Here is a 19,665-nt window from a genome sequence, read left to right on the forward strand (position 1 = left end):
ATTAACAGCATACGTTTTTTGTTAAAAAAAAAAAAAAACACACACACACACACACACACACACACACACACACACACACACACACACACACACACAGTATTCCATGGCTTCCTGTTGCCATTCTTTTAAAACCTTGGTAGGGTGTGCAGGGAAGAGAGGTTTGGCTTTACTGTTAAAAAGTGCTTTCATTGGCCATTGAATGTGTCAATCAAGCTTTCCTGGCTCCCTATTGGTCAGTTTGGTGGGTCTATCGTTCCATCTCGCACTGTTTCTCAGTCCGTCTGTCTTCAACAGTGCGTCGTCTCATTCCGCGCGTTAGTCTAGTACGGCACAATTTACAGCAAAATCCTGCTCATATCGCGATAAAGTTAGATATATTGTTCTCCGTTGTATTAAGTATTTTAATTGTGCCGCGTGTGTAGTAAATATCAAAGTAATTGCGTAATCTACACAGTCCTAGTTTTCTGGGCGTTTGAAATCGGACACCGCTATAACGTCTCCCCTCTGCGCGGAGGGATACACTATTGGGGCTGACAATGTGGACGGTGCTAAAATGTCTCCTCGGAAGATGAGATGTTACATTTGTAGCGCTCAAAAGAATTAGAATAGAACTTTAGTCAGAGTTGTATTTGAGCACAGTTACATTGTAACAACTCTTGACGCGGATTGTTCGCGTTTCCCGGGAAATACGACCCGTTTTGCACCGTGTTTTTGCGGGACCTGAGACACGGAGGGGGGAAATTTTGTCCCCCAACTTTTCTGTTTTTCCTCTCAGGCTGAAGCGCGTTTCTCTCCCGCTGGATGCCGCGCGCGTGACGGGAGAAACGGTAAATATGTGGCACGTTTATCATGTTTTATACGCGTAAATGTGCACCATTTTGACTTTTACGCGCCTGTTGTAATTATCGAACTTTTGTTGCATAGTGAATGTGTGTGAAGTGTTTTGTCTAAGAGCTTTGGTGTGTGTGTGTATGTGTGTGTGTGTGTGTGTGTGTGTGTGGGGTTCGAGTCCAGAGGAAACGGCTTCTTTGTTCAATACTGCCAACAATGTCAAGTTTAAAACACCATTTATAGCTGCTTTTTACCACGGTAAATGTGTGTTTACAACTTTATAGTGAATCTTCTGCCTGTTTCACTTGTGTATTTGCCGCAATTTGGGTATTTTTGATGGTTATAACAGATGAAAGTTTGCACTGGGGTTAAATAAAGTCATCTGTGAAGTTAATTTGACGTATGTACATTTAACTTGATTTGTTGTGTATTGAGTTTCTTCTTATTTGCTGTTCGTCTTGTGTCCTGGTGCGTTTATTTGACTTTTCTTGGGAAACAACTTTTCCTTATTGCATTTCTGGGAATAGCTTTCCCACCTTTTCCTGTGTAGAATATCCATATAGGTGTTTACATGCTTTTATCTGCTCTGTCCTCCCATAAAGAGTGTTTGTACTTGTTCTTGTGCAGTTTTCAAACTTTGTGTCGAGGACCGTGTGTTTCTTTGTGTTGGAGAGGTTGGGGAAGGGGGGGGGGGGGGTGTCTTGTTCACCATTTAGGGTGAACGTGGCCTGAAAAGCCTTCATGTGATTCGGCCTGTTGCTGATCATTCTGGTTTTGAGACTTATGGATTATATCTTATCTTTTTGATGTTGTGTATGTATAAAACTGCGGTTGCACGTGTTGTAGAAGATTAAAGCTTTGCCCTAAAGCAATACAGTTGTGCTTTCACATATATATATATATTTTTTAGTGCTACTGAATGTTAATTTTGGTGTTTACTTCTAAGGTTCTTTAAATATGTATAATGATATTAAACATGCCATTATCACCACATGATCTAAACATAGTGCTTAAATATGATCCTAACACTAGTGCCATGTAACATACATGTCAAAAAGGCAATGCACACATGCAACATGCCCAAAAACATGATACTAGTCTAGTATGATATCAACAGTAATGTACTATTGTTTACGTTGCATTAAAAAAATATACAACAGGTTTTTGCAATGCTATTTGCCCTGAAAACTCTGGTATTTCCATGGCTTACACTACTGTTCAAAAGTTCAGGCTCTTTAAAAGGAATTAATATTGTTATTCAGCAAGGACACGTTAAATTGGATCAGAAATGACAGTAAAAACATTTCCAATAAATGCCGTTCTTTTGAACTTTCCATTAATCAATGAATCTTGGAAGTGAAATGTTGATTTTTCACAAAAATATTAACTCTTTAAAACCGATCAGAAATATTTCATTAGCAGCATATTATAATGATTTCTAAAGGATCACGTGACTGAAAATGATGCTGGATATCCAGCTTTGAACCTCAGAAATAAATTACACTTTACAGTATATTCACATAGAAAACAGCTGTTTTAAATCGTAAAAATATTTCACATTTTTTACTGTATTTTTCATCAAATAAATGCCACTTTGATGAGCAGAAGAGACTCATAAATGTTTGTGCATGTCCTAAAATCGCAGTATAATCATACTACATAATGCACTTTCTGATATTCCTTTGATAAACATAAACTGTGCATCCCATATGAAAAAGTAAAGCAATATTTGTGCTGGATTCTTTGCAGTGTTTTGCGATGATGTTTCACAGTCCTCTACCTGTTGATCATCAAGGTGCTGATTATGATTCCAGTGAAGGTGTTATTGGCGCAGTGATGATGATGAAAGTATTTTTGGATGAAGCTTCTCACTTTCCTTGTGTCTGTGTGATGCAGTGCTGATGTTCATGTTCATGAATTAAGAAAAAGTGTAAAATCACAGCACTTCCTTTTTTTTACTGGCGAAGTTGACGTGACATTTGTCTTCTGAAAGCAGCCATAATTAATTTGCAGTTTTGTATGAAAAGCAAAATATATGCATTGTACATAAAAAAATTGCATATAAGAGCTTAATGTCCTAATATCTATTAAAATGTTCCATTTATGGAAATAAACGTCCATTTTTCATGCTATGGAAGTGTTTTACATGCAGTGTTTCATTCCAGGAATCATAGTTGTTTGTGCAAACTAACTAGTTCCCGTACTTTAGGTGTGTGTAACTGTGGGTGGGTGTTGGAGACTCGCTGGTGGTCTCTCTTGGTGGTTAACTGAGCTCATATGTGGTGCATTCTGGGAAAAAACTACATTAAACCACATCTCTAATGTTGTGTAGCTCTTCGGATGGAAGCCGCAACCGGATTATTTTGGATCGTACGCGTGATGCATGTCAGATTTGATTACTAGGCCCAGATACGTTTAACCTGAGCTTCATAGAGCACACTTGTTCATTACGCATCTCCTTCCCCTGCAGGATCATAAACCTGTTTGAGCCGAGAGAGAGAGTCGTCGAGCAAGAGAAGCAGATCAAGAACACACAGGATCAGGATGGCTACGGTGGGAACCGACTTGGAGCTGAACGACCTGTTGGATTTCAGTATTGTAAGTTGATAGACTGTTCTGCTGTTAATAATACATATTATTATTGGGGAGTCAACATCAGATGTCAAGCGGAGTGATTAAAGTGCACCTATTATGCTTTTTCTAGGGATGCACTGATATGGAAAATTTGCCGAAAACCGATAATTATTTACATTTGAAAGCCGATAACCGATATATTTGCCGATAAATCTGAATTCAAATTTTTTGAGAGCCTGATTACAAAAACTAGTCTTGCCATTAAAAGCCACGTCCCAAACACACAATTATAATGTTCTCATTATAATGTTATGTAGCCGATATGACAGACTTGCACTTTACTGTATTTTCTTTCTTTTTTTAAAAGTGATTCCAATCATATTTCAAGCACTTCAAACCCATCATGTTGAACAGTACGCATCTGTAGCGTCTCAGCTGAAGGAAATAATACATTATTTATCAGCTTTAATATATCAGCCAAATTTTTTTTTAAATCCCTAGCTTTTTTGAATATTACCTTTCATGCAGTGTGTAATAGAGCTGATTGTGAATGGAAAATGTCTGCAAAGTTTTAAAAGTCACAATGCATGACAAATGAAGTGATCTCCTAAAGAGAACACACTCTGAACTGCCGAAATGAGCCATTCGCATTGCAGTTCCAGTCTTACTGTTACAAACTTATGTAACAATGTAACAGATTTGCATAATGCCAGCCTGTGATCTTCATTGGCTGCCGGCGAACAGCGTCTCCTTTGCTCCGCCCTCAAACACTGTAGCTGTAGCTGAGACTGCAAGAGTTTGGTTTGTGTAGTCGACGCTAGTTTTAGATCCACTTTTCTGCACTTCAAAAGAATGAGGAATTGATACGGAAAAACCGACGCCATCGTTTGTATCGCTGTGAATAAAGTGTTGAGGAAGAGCTGAAATCCAGATTTGGTAATTGGGTGTTTTGTTTCCGATGTGGACTGTAAGCGGTCGACCAATCAGAGCAGAGCAGCTCTCAGAGAGGCGGGGTTTAGAGAGACTGGATCTTCGAACGAACCGTTTCAGACGCTGAGAGAAAGTAGTGGAGATTATGAAGAAAATTAAAGTGTTTTTTGACCTTGGATGCATGTAAACCTGTTGTTGAAGACTCCAAAACACAATCAAACACCTTAAAATAGCATAATAGGGGCTCTTTAAGCAGTAAAGGTACAAGAGACTGTGCTGTATTTTGACTACTAATGGCCAAACATGCATATATATATAATATATATATAATGTGTACTTCTATACACTGTTTAATTAAACTGCAAAAGGTGATGTAAGATATATATATATATATATATATATATAAGGTGGTGTGTGTGTGTGTGTATGTATATGTATATATATAATATACATACACACCTTTCCGTAACTTTTCGCTTTTCAACTTTTTATTAAACAAATTCACAAAATGTCATAGACCAAAAAAAACTAAATTGATGTAGGATTTGTTTTGAAACCATGTCCTTTCATAATTTAATTTCATAATTACAAACAATTGGAAAGAAACACATTGAATTAAACACGATTTTTTTTTTTTTTTTTTTTAAGTACAAAGACTGAAAGTAAAACGTACTCCAGTTATATTTACAACTTTGAATTTTATTTTATTTTTTTAAAGTGTAGCAGATTTGATGTGTGTGTGTGTAAATGGTTTCACATCAGAGCTGTTACTATATTGTGTGTTTTAGGAGTTTACTTAAATGGCGAAAGGTGATTTTACACTTAATTTCAAACCTAAAACCTAGAAATAAAGTTATTTGTCAAGTATTACTGATGCTATTTACATGATATGATGTGTTTTTGAAGCTGTGGTGTGTGTTTTGAAATGATATTTTCTCTCTTCGGTAGATGTTCCCTCATCAGATGCAAAACGGGAAGAGCCGAGGCCCAGCTTTACCCAGCAGTCAGTTCGGTAGGCACCTTAAAATTATTTACTTTGTTATACCATGACTGATTCAGGATGGCGGGGAACTGATATAATCTGTAGTTGACTTTCACATGTTTGGAAGATTCGCAAAATGGACTTTAAAGGAGAACTCCGGTCAATTTTAACATTGAGCTCATTTTTTTGTAAATTTGGAGTGCTGTCAATACAGAGAACAACGACAAAAATCGGTGTTGCCTACACCGTGTTATCCTCTTTTTAAAATTTGCACCCTGTTGACTTCAATGGGGCAAGTACTAAACCTGCTTTTAGCCTCTTAACATCCTTGATGTGTCATTACAAGTGCACAGGTCATGTGAGTGATTCCTTCAGAGTGAACACGAGTGGATCTGACTGCAGTAGATGTGAAAGATATGAATAAAAATGATGTTATTTCAGCCAGCGCTCATACCTGTATTTACATCCTGTTTTCGGTCGAAGTCCATAGTAATCGATTGTCGAGTTCACGCTCGTGATCATAGGTAACTAAACCTATGCGTGTGAACTCGACAATCGATTACTATGGACTTCGACCGAAAACAGGATGTAAACACAGGTATGAGCGCTGGCTGAAATAACATCATTTTTATTAATATCTTTCACATCTACTGCAGTCAGATCCACTCGTGTTCACTCTGAAGGAATCACTCACATGACCTGTGCACTTGTAATGACACATCAAGGATGTTAAGAGGCTAAAAGCAGGTTTAAAACTTGCCCCAATGAAGTCAACAGGGTGCAAATTTTAAAAAGAGGATAACATGGTGTAGGCAACACCGATTTTGGTCGTTGTTCTCTGTATTGACAGGACTCCAAATGTACCAAAAAATGAGCTCAATGTTAAAATTGACCGGAGTTCTCCTTTAACATGGTAGCAAATGAACAGGCATTTGGTGCAAATTTGTTGCTGTGGTTCTGCAGAAATCGGCGAGTGTTTCCGCACGTGTCGTTGTCGTTATAATCCCAGTGTTTGCGAAGCCTCTCTGATCCTCGTCATTCGGATCTGTGTTGCTCTCGCCGTTTCATGTTCTCAGCTGTCGCCCCTCCATCATTGGGGGAGGAGAGGATGATGGGAAATGAGTCGTCCTCTCAACCCCTGCGAACAATGTCAACAAACATTAAAACAACAGGCAAACCCCCCACCCCCGATGCACCATCTCCCCCAAATTCAGTCTCCGTTCGCTATGGAGGTTCAGATTGAAGTCTTTCTTTATGAGTGAATCTCCTGAAATCCAATTTCTTTTTGCAGTGTTTTAAGTGTTTTTAATGTATTGTTTGTAATTTAGCATTCTTCTAAAACGGACGCATTGGACCGTGACACTATATACTTTTGCTAAACATTTCGGCAAATTCTGGATGAATAAATAATTTTACTATTTCATTAGAGATACACACAGCTCTTCACGACAGTCCGCCAAAATAAAAGTTTGGTTTAACTTGAAGAAAATACAGCAGAATGTACGTTTGTTTTATGCCTTAATTTGATTTCCACCATGATAAGAAATTTGTATTAAATCAAAAATCTAGAAAAGTAAAAATGGTTAACATAATTGCTAAAAAAACGAAACATTAAATATTATTTAATTTTTTTTTATTATTGTTACAAAAAAAATAAGTTGTTTAAATGTTATGAATTAATTAGACATACTTTTTGATTTATTAATTTAATTTAATTGAGCCATTTTCGTTTTAATGGTTTGATAAAAAATTCCATAAAAATGTAAACACGGAAAAATAGAATTTGGGGGAGAAAAAAAATAAAGAAATAACATTTAAATTGTATACGTTTAATGATTTCAATTAATTAGACATGCTTTTGATACTAAAATGTAATGTAACATTTAAAAAACAGAATTTGGGAACATAATAAAACAGATTTTAAAGGGCCCTATTATTGTCAATGAAAGTCAATGGTGTCCAACTTAGTGTTTTTCAGAATATCATCTTTTGTGTTTTGCTGAAGAAAGTCATAAAGGTTTGAATTGAGTGTAAATGATGACAGAACTTGAATTTTTGTTTCTTTGTGTGTGAATTGCTCCATTAATCTGGCGTGAGCGGCGATCTGTGTGAAATGAGATCTGGTCAGGCGATGATGGTCTCCTCTACGGCAGACGGTTGGTGTCATTGTCCAAATCCTCCATGCAAAGGACAAAAAGTTCTTCATAAGTCAATAGATGACATGTGGAAGAGTGTATAGTTTCAGCATGGCGCTGATTGAGAGAATATATGAGTATTATGGCTGAAGAATCTGCTCGTCGTTAGATCAACACAAAGAGTAAAACCACATGCTTTCTTTTTGAACTTTTTGTGTGTGTGACTTTGAATAGCAAGTGACTCGTCCTGCCCAACTTCTACGCTTTGTAATTTAATATGTGATGATTATTTCCCATTTTGTTGCCAATTGAGTGAAAACCTTGTGAATTGACACGATTAGGATTTAGTGTTTGACTCGTTGTGAAGTTTGAGGAGGGTGTTTGTGTGAAGGTTTGAGTCTGTCACCGGCCACAGAGTTTCACTTACTGACTACCTGAAACTGAGAATAAGAGAGATATTTATAACAGCAGAACTCGAGTTGGAAACACAGAGAAATGCAAAGTTTTCATGAATAGGAAAGAAAAATCGTCATCCTGGCAATAGCTATTAGTAGAGCTCTTTTGACAACATCATTCTGTTAATGAATTTGCTTTTAAATAACTTTCTTTTGAACCATCATTATTGCAGTACTAATTAAAAAAAATGTAATGCAAGAAACAACACACTGTAAAAAGTCTATACGAGCACTAACTTGTTAAATTAAAGGCACAATATGTAAGATTTTTGGATTAAAATATCCAAAAACCTCTAGAACAGTGTCGTATATGTTGTGCACTTGCCAAATGTTGCCAAAAATGTTAAAATCCAGATAAATACACAATTTTAACTGTCCGTGACGTCATATTTGCATTACCCTCGATTTATGGTTTTACTGTTTTTTTTTATTAGACAGGCGAACAAGTGTTTAGATCTTTATCGACAGAATATATATTATATATACAGAATATCATTGTTATACAGCTTAACACAGTTAGTCTTATTGTTTGAATCTCTTGTTTTCTTGATTTATAACGAGTAACATGTCTATACCAAGTATTAAGTGTCGAACAGCATAATCAGAAATAGCTTTATTTGTGGTAACAGTTATTCAGCATTTTATTCTCCATGCAATGATTTAAAATCAATTACATGCCATTTAGCAAAACAAGTCATCCGGCTTTTATTACTATGATATTCTGATATTGATCCAGCTTACTTCAGCAAGTAATGCTATAACATTACTTTAATCACACTCAAATATATTTTTCCGTGTGGTTGTTTCGATCAAATAAAGTGGTATTTACTGTTATTTCACAAAGAGGACTTAATCAGTCGCTTCTGTTACTGTTTATTTGTAGTCACGGGACAGTGTTTACATCACATTTAGAAAGAACAATCATTTCTACACATTTTCCACCCAAGATACGACATGAGGATCTTTAGCACAGTCCCAGTACGGTTTTGTGTTTTCACTCAGAGAAACAGAGGAAGCTCCTGAAAAAACAGACTTGCTTTATTTTATGACAAATGCCAAACTAAATATGAATATATCAGACAGTCCGGTGTAAAGAGACGAGACTTAGTGACAGATAAAATAAACATGATTGGGGTAGCCTTTATGATTTGTCTGATTTCTTCAAGCGTTTACCATGTTTACTATGGTAATGGTTCATGCACAGTCTTTTGCGTCGCATATCAATATTTCTGCTTTATACGGTGATCAGAATCACAAACAGAAGTTATTTCAGACACTTGCTGAGTTTTGAGCTAAAATGATTTTTAAAGGGGTGGTTGATTATGATTGATGACTTTTCTAACTTTAGTTAGTGTGTAATGTTGCTGTTTGAGCATAAACAACATCTGTAAAGTTACGACGCTCAAAGTTCAAAGCAAAGGGAGATATTTGCTTTTAAAGAAATCGCTTTTTAAGGACTACAACAAACGGCTGGTAGAGACTACACCACATTCCTCCCGGGTTAGTGACATCACCAACCCTAACATTTACATAAACCCCGCCCCCGGAACACGATTTATAGATTATCAAGACAGAATATGCTAATCAATGACACATCAGCTTCATAAATTCATCAACTAACCATTCAGAAATGTCCTGTTGCTTCTACATGTTGTCACTTCTTCTCGAGTCTCTCCATCATTGTCTGACTCCGGTTTGAACATAAAAGACTAAAAGTTTTTGAAATGTTCAGTGCGTGTGTGTGTGAGGTAAAAGGACACAAGCTCTTGAAGCTCCGCCCCCTGCGCCGGGAGCAGCAGCTCATTTGCATTTAAAGGGACAGACACAAAAACAGTGTGTTTTTGCTCACCCTCAAAAAGTGACGATTTTAACATGCTATATAAAGATATCTGTGGGGTATTTTGAGCTAAAACTTCACACACACACTCTGGAGACATCAGAGACTTATTTTACATCTTGTGAAAAGGGCATTACACCACCCCTTTAAAAAGTCTTTAATGCTGATGTTAGCTGTTATCAGCCGTTGGCCCCGAAAGTGACAGTGAAAACGCGGCTATTGATTTTATATCACTAAAATCACCCCACATGTTATAAATACTCAATATAGCGCCTATCCCTAAACAACAAGACTGATATTATACACTAGTGAGGCGTTTGATATGCAGGCTGAATCAAAATAACCTGTGATAAGCTTATGAGTCACATGTGAGAACTAGTAATAAATCAAGTCGAGAGACGGTCCTGTTGAACACGATATTTGAGTGTTTGTGTGTCTGGGACCCTTGTAGCCCATGACTCAAGTGTGACTCGCTCAGCGTTTCTCTCCTCATAATTATAGCTCTGGTGTCTTCGTGTGAATGTATCTGGCCTGAGTCACTCCGTTGGCTCACGACTCGCTCACGATCCCCGCGGGCCTGAGACTCTGTCATGTGTGTACCGTGTAATTAGCGTGTCTGTTCGGGCAGGTAGAGCTCAGGACAACACAACACGACTCTCGCTAACGTGATTCATCCGCTCATAAACGGACAACCTGCTCTTAGTGATGTCAAATATCTACTTTTATTTCATGATAAAAATGCACTAATTTACTTTTCTAGGGTCAGAGCTCCAGACACAAATTAAAAGTTAAGGAGCCCTGAGGAAATAAATAGGCGGCAAATAAATTAAGTCCCCCTGAGGTCAACAATTTTATTATTGATTTTTGTTATTATTATTATTAAGATTATTTTATAATCTTTGATCACCAAAATTACACATTTAAAGTTTTTTCCTTGAAAAAAAAAAAAAATGCCTTAAAATATCTTGAATGTAACCCGACACCCTTGCCTCATTTAGTATGTGCGGTTCGTTGAATATGCAAATGAGCCCCACCTCCACTCACTCGCTCAGCTCAGAGATCCACTGGTTGACGATCACACGTTGATCTGATTGGTTGCAAGGTAGTTTGTGACGTCAGAAACACCAGCGATTTCAAAGCGTGTTTTTGAGACTGTCTTTGGTTCACTGCAGTTTTAAGGAGGAAATACTTAGCAATGCTGTCGACTTATGAACTTACACATGCTTTGTCTTAAAGCACATTAAAAACATCACATAGACACACAAACAACAATTATGTGCCACAAAAGAAAAATGTGTTGTCACGTATGCTGTCCAGCATTTTCATCCATCTTGTGGATGTCCAGAACTAAAATTCCCTGAAAGTCGAAACTGAATTGCTTTTCCTACTCGAGAACTACATACACTCCTTTTAAACCATTTAGCAGATGAGTTTCCCTTCTCTAACAGGGTCCATCAGGAGTGTTTAAAGGCATCCCATCTGGTTGATGAATGTCCAAGAACCTCGAAGCTCAAATATAACACAACATGACACGATTCCCATACGATGGTCTGTTTTATTCGATAGCTCTGGCTTTCCTGTCAGTGTGAGACGTGTTCAGACGTCCGTCAGGTCGTGTTCCTCACCTGTTTGTGGTGTACATAAAGCGTGGTTGTGATCGGGAAGGTCGCTGGCCCCTGCGGAGGAGGCAGAACGGATCAGCTGTAACCATTAGACGCTCAAACACGTAGCAGACGCTTTTTATTGGGCCTGCAGAGCAAAGTTTTGTTTATTCAGGTGCGGAGGGGAATGTCTCATAACTTCAGCCGTTCGCTATTAATGTAAAGAGATCTTTATGGACGTCTGGAGAGCGAAAAGGGCTTTTTCTGAATGAATTTCTCACTTTTCCTCCCACTAATCAGTTTGTTAATTGAAGTGAATGTTCAGTGCGCTTATGAATATGGATCACCTCTATTTTTGAGGGTTTTTTTCATACTGTGCTGATATGTCATCACCCTCCTGTTGTTTCTCACACAGTATTTCACAGTATTAGCTGTCTTTCATCTCTGTCTCTTTTTCCCTCCCGCCACGGATAGCTGAAAATACACATCTCACTTCCCCTGTACCTGAAACGCTCCACATGACCCAAAACTGACCGTACTTACTGGCACTTTATTAATGCACAGTCTTGGTCTCATTGTTGTTGATTCATCAGTTCACGTTATTCTAAAAAAAATCTTCATAATTTTTCATTAAAATATAATAACTTTAGAGCTCCTCCAGTGAAATGACTTTCTTTTTGGCTGAAATCTGAACTTGACTGAAGTCCCCTTGCTTACTCTCACCCAGAAGCTAGTGAGCTGCCTGTTTAATCATGCGTTTATTAATGTTTATGTATGACTTTAGTTGAGTATATTTCTGTATTTATGCATTTATTTATTTGTGCATTCACTTTTTTTATTTATACATTTATCTATTTATACAATTTTTCTATTTATGCATTTTAAAGCATTTATTTATGCATTCATCTTTATGCATTTATCTATACATTTATCTATTAATGCATTTAGTTATGACTTGATTTATAAGTTTATTTATACATTTGTGTATTTATGCATTTATCTTTATGCATTTATTTAGGCATTTATTAATGCATGACTGTTTATATATATATATATATATATATATATCTATATACACTAATTTATTTATGTATTTATCTATTTATGCATTTTTATGCATTTATCTATTTATTTATTTACACGTTTATTCATGCATTTATGTATTAATGCATTTATTTATAAGTTTTATACATTTATGTATTTATGCATTTATTTATTTATGCAAATATGCACTTATTTATGCATTCATTCATTTATGCATTTGTTTGAGTTTATTTATGCATATATTTATTGTAGCTTATTGGTCAGTGTAGGATATATATATAAACCATATACATAAGCCAATATTGATAACAATCTTCCTATTTTTACATTTTGATTACCTTAACCGTCATCAAGCGTCATCATTTGTGAATCTTCAGTAACACAAATAAAAATGTTTAAACACACTTAGTTTAATCTTTAGAAGATCTCCTAATAATTACCCATCTTTCATACATATAACATTTAAAAAATATATTTTCCTAGTATGTTATACTATTTACAAAGTTTAGTATTTTTAACAATACTTTTTTGTCCGTGAGCTCATTCTGCGGATGCTGTCTCGTCTGCGATCCTCAGGATGATGATCCACCGGCTTCAGGAAGTCGCGTTATTGTTAAATCGTAATGAACTTTCCGTCCTCATTGTGTGGGAGCAGCTCGTCTGCACTAAAGCAACGGTAGTGCTTGAATAATTCTTTCCTGTTTTGCTGGTTCTGCTCTGTCAGTGGTGTGTGTACTCGACTGTGTGTGCTGTTGTGTTGTCCCTTGCCATTTTATTGAATTTGCTGACACAAGCCTATGACCCCCCACCCCCCCCCCCCCATACCCGAGGATCGTGCAAATGTCTCTAAAGTCGTAATTCACTCGTCCGCCGTACTTCTGTTCCGCTCCATCGCCGGCTCTGTCGTGATCAGCCCCCCCCCTTCCCTCTTTTTAATTAGACAACAAAACAAAAATGCATATTCATAAGCAGAGACCTCATTAATATGCACAATTATGCAAATCAGCACACAATTAAGCTTCTCCTCTCCAGAGATGTTTGCGAGCGTTAAGGCGCAGATGGGGGTGCGGTTTCGGGAAATTTCTGCACCATCAATCTTTAAAAATCTTCCGTTCGGTGTCTCCAGCCTTTGTGTGCCTTTTCTCCGAGTTCCAGCGCAAATATTTCGGTGACATTTGTGGTTTTAAAAACCTTTGAGGTTTTGGTCGACGGCTCACCTCACGCGTCAGATCTCACAGAAGCGGGCAGATATAGAGATGCAACACACAAACACAGTTTCGCCCATCGAGCTTCAGTCAGGTCATCGCCTGACCTGATAATGCACCGCTCGTGGGGGAGATCTGACAGTGTGAACGAACGCTGCCGGAACATCTTTCTGCAATCTCTTTGTGAAAGAGGCTTAAGATACTCGTCTTATGGGGTTTTCCAGTAAACCTCAAATCAGCCTACAGGGCTCGTTAAGATCTATTAGTGCACGAGCCATTCAGCCAACCCACTAACTAATTAACTTAACTTAAAATATATACGTTTTGCACACTCTTTTCTGTGGCAGGGTTCATTTATGCATTTATCTTTTATACATTTAATGCATTTAAAATGCATTTATGTTTGACTTTATTTGAGTTTATGCATTTATTTGTGTATTCATTTATTTATAAATTTATTTTTAATGCTTTTTATGCATTTATTTATTAAATGTATCTAATGCATTATGTATTTAGTTATGACTTTATAGTTTTATTTATACATTTATGCATTTATCTATTAATGCATTTATGTATCTAAATAGATTTATCTATTCATTTGTTTGAGTTTATGCATTTATTTAATGCATTTAGGTTTGACTGAGTATGTATTTACGTATTTATTTGTGCATTCATTTATTTGTAAATGTATTTTTTAATGCTTTTTTATGCATTTATTTATTAAATGTATCTATTAATGCATTTATATATTTAGTTATGATTTTATAGGTTTATTTATGCATTTGTTTATTTGACTTTATACATTTATTTATTTAGTGTAGCATATATTGGTCAATGGTCAGTGTTGGATATATTAGCCAAGATTATTGATGATCTTTCTCTTTTTACATTTTGATTACCATATTTCTAACTGAACACTCTTTTCTGTGACAGGTTTTCAAAAGTGCTAAATTACTATTTGTCGTTTTACTGTGCATTGTTTTGATGCATTTATTATATTAATTGCATAAAGAAATACAGTATCTATAAAAATGTCAGATTTTTGTAAAGAAATCAATACTTTTATTCAGCATAGACAATTAAATTGATCAAAAGCGACATTTGTTATGTTACTAAAAATTCAATTTCAGATAAATGCTGTTTTTTATGTATTTTTATCAAAGAATCCTGGGGGGAAAAAACACAGCTTCCACGAAAATATGAAACCGTTTTCAATTGATAATAATGAGAAATGTTTCTTGAGCATCAAATCATCATATTAGAGTGATTTCTGAAGGATCATGTGACACTGAAGACTGGAGTAATGATGCTGAACATTCAGCTTTGATCACAGGAATAAATTACACTTTATTGTATATAAAACAGCTATTAAATTATAATATTTCACAATTTTTATAGTATTTTTGATCAAATAAATGCAGATAAGCAGAAGAGACTTCTTTCAAAAATCTTACCGACCCCAAACTTATATTAGTTTTATATTATATTAGTGTAGATAAAACAGTGTATATTTATAATGTCAAATTGATTATTGGCCGTGATGTAAAAGCAATTATTGTTTGTTTGTGTTTCAGGTTTAGATGAAAGAAGCGGCTCAGGCACTTGGGGTTCAGGGGAAGCGAATGGCCCCTCGTTCGGCGCACGGGTAAGAACACACACACGCACACACCCACACACACACACAAACACACGACACTGACTCACATGGTGTTTGTTCATGCTTCGCTTGTACCATTAGATCTTAATCCCTAAAGCAAACAATCCCGACTGGACTAGTTATCCGGTCCACTTTAAGACGACTCCTATTTAGTTTGAAGGAAACTGGTGTGTATCTTTAGATCGTAAGCTCAGTAAGTGTGTGTGTTTGTGGGTCAGTCGGTCAGTGTGGGAGATAAGCGGACCGTTGCTGGTGTTTACCTGTTCGGTCGAAAGCTGATCTCTCACCTGTCAGGCTGCATGAATGTTAGAGGCGTCACGTGTGTGAGTGTGTGTTTGAATGATGTGTATGGTTCTGTCCCTGCCCTATTTTGCTCATAAGCTTAGCAGACTCTTGTGGTTTTATCAATTCTATCTTCCATCTATAATGTTAGTTTAAGGTTCCAGCATTTTTCATGACCGTCTCGCTGAACTTAAATATTAAACAGGGTTTTTTCCCTGCCGAACGTGAAAGTATTTATACTTAACTTATATGAACGTCCGTCCATCCATCCATCCATCCAATACATTTTAATTAAAAAACGAATAAAAAATGTGTAAAATGTATATATATTTTTTTTAAAATAGTGTGTGTGTGTGTGTGTGTGTATGTATGTGTATGTATATTAAAGTTTGTGTATGTATATTAAAGTTTGCGTACGTGAAAGTCTTTTTATATCATTTATATGAAGAACAGCCATTTAAATAATATTTAAAAGTATTTAATAAAAATATATATTATATATTTTGTATTTGACCTGACCTTTTTATAGTTATATATAATTAATATTTTGAAATGTAAATATAATTTTTTATACACACACACACACACACACACACACACACACACACACACACACACACACACACACACACACACACACACACACACACACACACACACACACACACACACGCATGCATACATATTCTTATTATTAAATTGAAGTTATATATTTAATTTAAATATAATTACATTAAAAATATAATTTTAATTCCAGTAAATGCTGTGAGTTTTAAGTATGTAATGTTACATAGTACACAACTTTCAGTCATATCGATATTTGACGGCATAACCACCTTCAAATGTGTATTTTCAATGCGGCTGTTGTATATGACTGTGTGTTTGTGTGTGTTAGCTGTACGGAGACGGGCCTCACTACCCGGAGCACGACGGCATGTACAACCTGGATATCGACGGTAAGTTAACGCAACACTAAAATCAGAGCAATCACCCGCAAAATCTCACACAATAATTTTAGGGAGTTTAGATTCTTACAATGATGGATTGTCCTTATGGATGAGGTGTTTTTGGAGACTCTTTAGCCCTATTCCCACTGGATTAGCATTATCTGCGGACCTTGCGTGATTTAGAAATGCATTCGCACGGGATCAGCGAAGCCTGTGGTTTTACTCGAATTTACTGGCGTATCTCCCGGATATGATGTCAATTAGGGATGGGACGATTACCGGTTTTACTATAAACCACGATAAAATGTACTGACGGTTATTATTATCGTTTAAAATTGAATTATCATTAAAACCATGTTTGATTATCGCGATTTTAATAACTCACTGTTAATCCTGTCCAGGCTGACGCAGACGCAGTGCAATGTTGTTGTTTTTTTTATTCGAGAAGGAATGGCGGAAGGCAGATTAATGTTTTAAATCTTACAACAATATTATCAAACTCAGTAAATAATAAATCAACTCTGATTTCATTTTCAGCACAATCGAAAACGGAGACGCAAGACGGCAAGTTGTATTTGAATGAAACGAGAGAGCGCGTCCGTCGTGATACGTGTGTGCGCTGTTATAATGCGTTATGTTGTTATTGACGACGGCTATTTTAAAGGGATACTTCAGGATTTAGCATTAAGCTTTGTATCAGCAGAAAACCCGTAGTGTTTTCGAGTTAACGTGCTTTCCTCCCTCATATCCCCCTGAGACGAGAGATTTATGTCGATATTTTGTCCAGAGGCGAGAGACTACAGCCAGTAGTAGGCGCTGTCCCGCATGTGTTCGACTCGCCCATAGGGGGATCTCACTCACAGAATGTACACTTAGTGTCAGCCTTCTTTCTTTGGAAGCTAAGCTAGCAGGCTCTTGTTCTGTGGAGAAAGCCGAGTAGTAGGGGTGACCATCCTCTTTTTCCCGGACCGTGAGATCATCCAAAATGTCCGGGATTCGGCTTTTGCTTTCTGCTGTCGCCATTCATTGTTTACATGCACACCTTTTGTTTTAATCTAACTGAATTCACTCCGATTGGTGAATCTGAATGTAGTGTTTACATGAACGCTAAACAAGTGATCGGTTGATGTGCGTTTTACCATTGCTAAGAAAATTCCCGCTCATCGGTGATCACGCCACCGGCCTCGCGCCGTTCTCCCACGGCCCTCAAGCAAGTGCATTCTGGGAGTTGTTGTCTTTCATCCACATGAGCCAAAAATACATTTTCTGGTTGTCTCAGTCTAGAAAGCTCCAAATTAAAAAATATTTTCACATTTCTACATAAATGACCCATTTTAAATACACATTCATCTTTCCAGCGGTGAAGTATCCCTTTAAGGAAGGAAATGCCACAGAATATAATCTTGCTTAAAAAAGTGCTTGTTTTATTTGTTGTTTGTTGATTTTCAAATATAAAACTTGTTGAAATGTTTTCAGTGTGAGCATCGGTTACTTTTGAACACTTTCATCTCGTTTTAACAAAACCGTGATAATGTTGATAATCACGATAATTTTGCTCACTATTATCGTGAAATAAAATTTTTATACCGTCCCGTCCCTGATGTCAATAGGCTATTGCTTGGAAATGTCCTGTCGTGATAGTTCTCGCTGTATGATATATCATGTTCCTCACCGCATGCTGTTATACATGTCCTCCATCTCCATCTAATCATTCCTTTTGTTTTCGTGCTTCTGATGATTTTCAGCTTTCTCTTTCAGAAAATTTTATAGTTGTATCGTATGGTGTATAGCGATATGACCCAGCACCCAAAATACCATCAAAACACTCAAACGCAGCCTTTATTCCTCACGAAAGATGGATAAAAAAGCGCACTGGAAACAAAAACCTTGAAAAAATTATATACGACCCCGTCAAATCACAGAGATGCCGATTCGCACGGGACTAATATCATCACAGGACCTCGTGTTCGGCGAAATATGGAAGGTCATGCGGGGTTTTACTTTACAAATCACAGAGATGCCGATTCGCACGGGATTAAGATCACAGACGATCTCCGCAATTATAACAAATGACTAGAGGTCACCAGGTAATGCTAATCCCGTGCGAACAGGGCTTTTGTGTGCGTTTGTGACAAACTATACATCAGATCGACCTCATTTCCCCAGCAGATCAGCCTGTGCAGCCGAAGCGCTCGAGCGCCCGCTGTCCTGAGCAGGTTTAGGTCACGCAGGGATTGTCCTACAGGGGGTTTAATCCACGCGCCTCTCTGGGCTTTAAAGCCGGGTGGGGGTTGCTTTTTAACTAATTACCACTTAGGCATTTATAATGGGACAATTTGTTGTTTGTGCCCAGTGCTAAGCCCATAACCGGCGCACCTCGGCCCGGCGAGGGCACACGCGGACAGATGGAGCCGCCAACTCTCAGACCAACACTATCAGTCATGAATAAATCACAAGCACCAACACAACCTTTCAGATTCATGCATTCATATGTTGTAATGTTAGTTTACTAGTACCACAGCCTCATCACTTTTTTAGAGAGAAGTGTGTGTGTGTGTGTGTGTGTGTGTGTGTGTGTGTGTATATATGTATATATGTATGTGTGTGTGTATATACATATATACATACATATACACACACACATATATATATATATATATATACACACACACACACACACACAAAATTAAAATGAATGTAATGAAATTTACATTTATTTACATTTACATTACAAATATGTTTATATATATATATTACATACATGCATACAAAAATACATGCGTGTGTGTTATTTTTAAATGTCAAAAGATTAATCGCGATTAATCGCATCCAAAATAAAAGTTTGTGTTTAAATAATATATGTGTGTGTACTGTGTATAATTAAATTTGTATATATAAATACACACACATGCTTGTATATATTTAAGAAAAATGTGTAATTTATATATAAAAATTATATTTATATATAATATAAATTATATATAAATATATACAGTATATGTATGCAAATATTTCTTAAATATATACATGCATGTGTGTGTATTTATTTATACAAGATAATTATACACAGTACACACACATATATTATGTAAACACAAACTTTTATTTTGGATGCGATTAATCGCGATTAATCTTTTGACAGCCCTAGTTATTTTATTTATACATTTAATTTTATTACAATTTGG

General features: G+C 36.6%; 1 protein-coding gene across 4 annotated transcripts in view; it reads left to right on the forward strand.

The window, feature by feature from the left end:
- The first annotated feature begins 518 nt into the window (after positions 1-518).
- The window catches only part of tcf3a (transcription factor 3a), a 49,081-nt gene continuing 29,934 nt past the window's right edge, over positions 519-19,665 (forward strand). For all 4 annotated transcript variants that reach the window (XR_014030738.1, XM_081374022.1, XM_081374023.1 and 1 more), the window contains exons 1-5: positions 519-827; positions 3,302-3,429; positions 5,284-5,347; positions 15,169-15,239; positions 16,429-16,489. Coding sequence is in view for 3 of the 4 variants with exons in the window: in XM_081374022.1 (XP_081230148.1) it covers positions 3,376-3,429; positions 5,284-5,347; positions 15,169-15,239; positions 16,429-16,489 (250 nt within the window). In the remaining variant the exon portion in view is untranslated. The remainder of the gene's footprint in view (positions 828-3,301; positions 3,430-5,283; positions 5,348-15,168; positions 15,240-16,428; positions 16,490-19,665) is intronic.

This window comes from Scardinius erythrophthalmus (genome assembly GCF_964197995.2).
Source record: "Scardinius erythrophthalmus genome assembly, chromosome: 9".
Taxonomy (NCBI): domain Eukaryota; kingdom Metazoa; phylum Chordata; class Actinopteri; order Cypriniformes; family Leuciscidae; genus Scardinius; species Scardinius erythrophthalmus.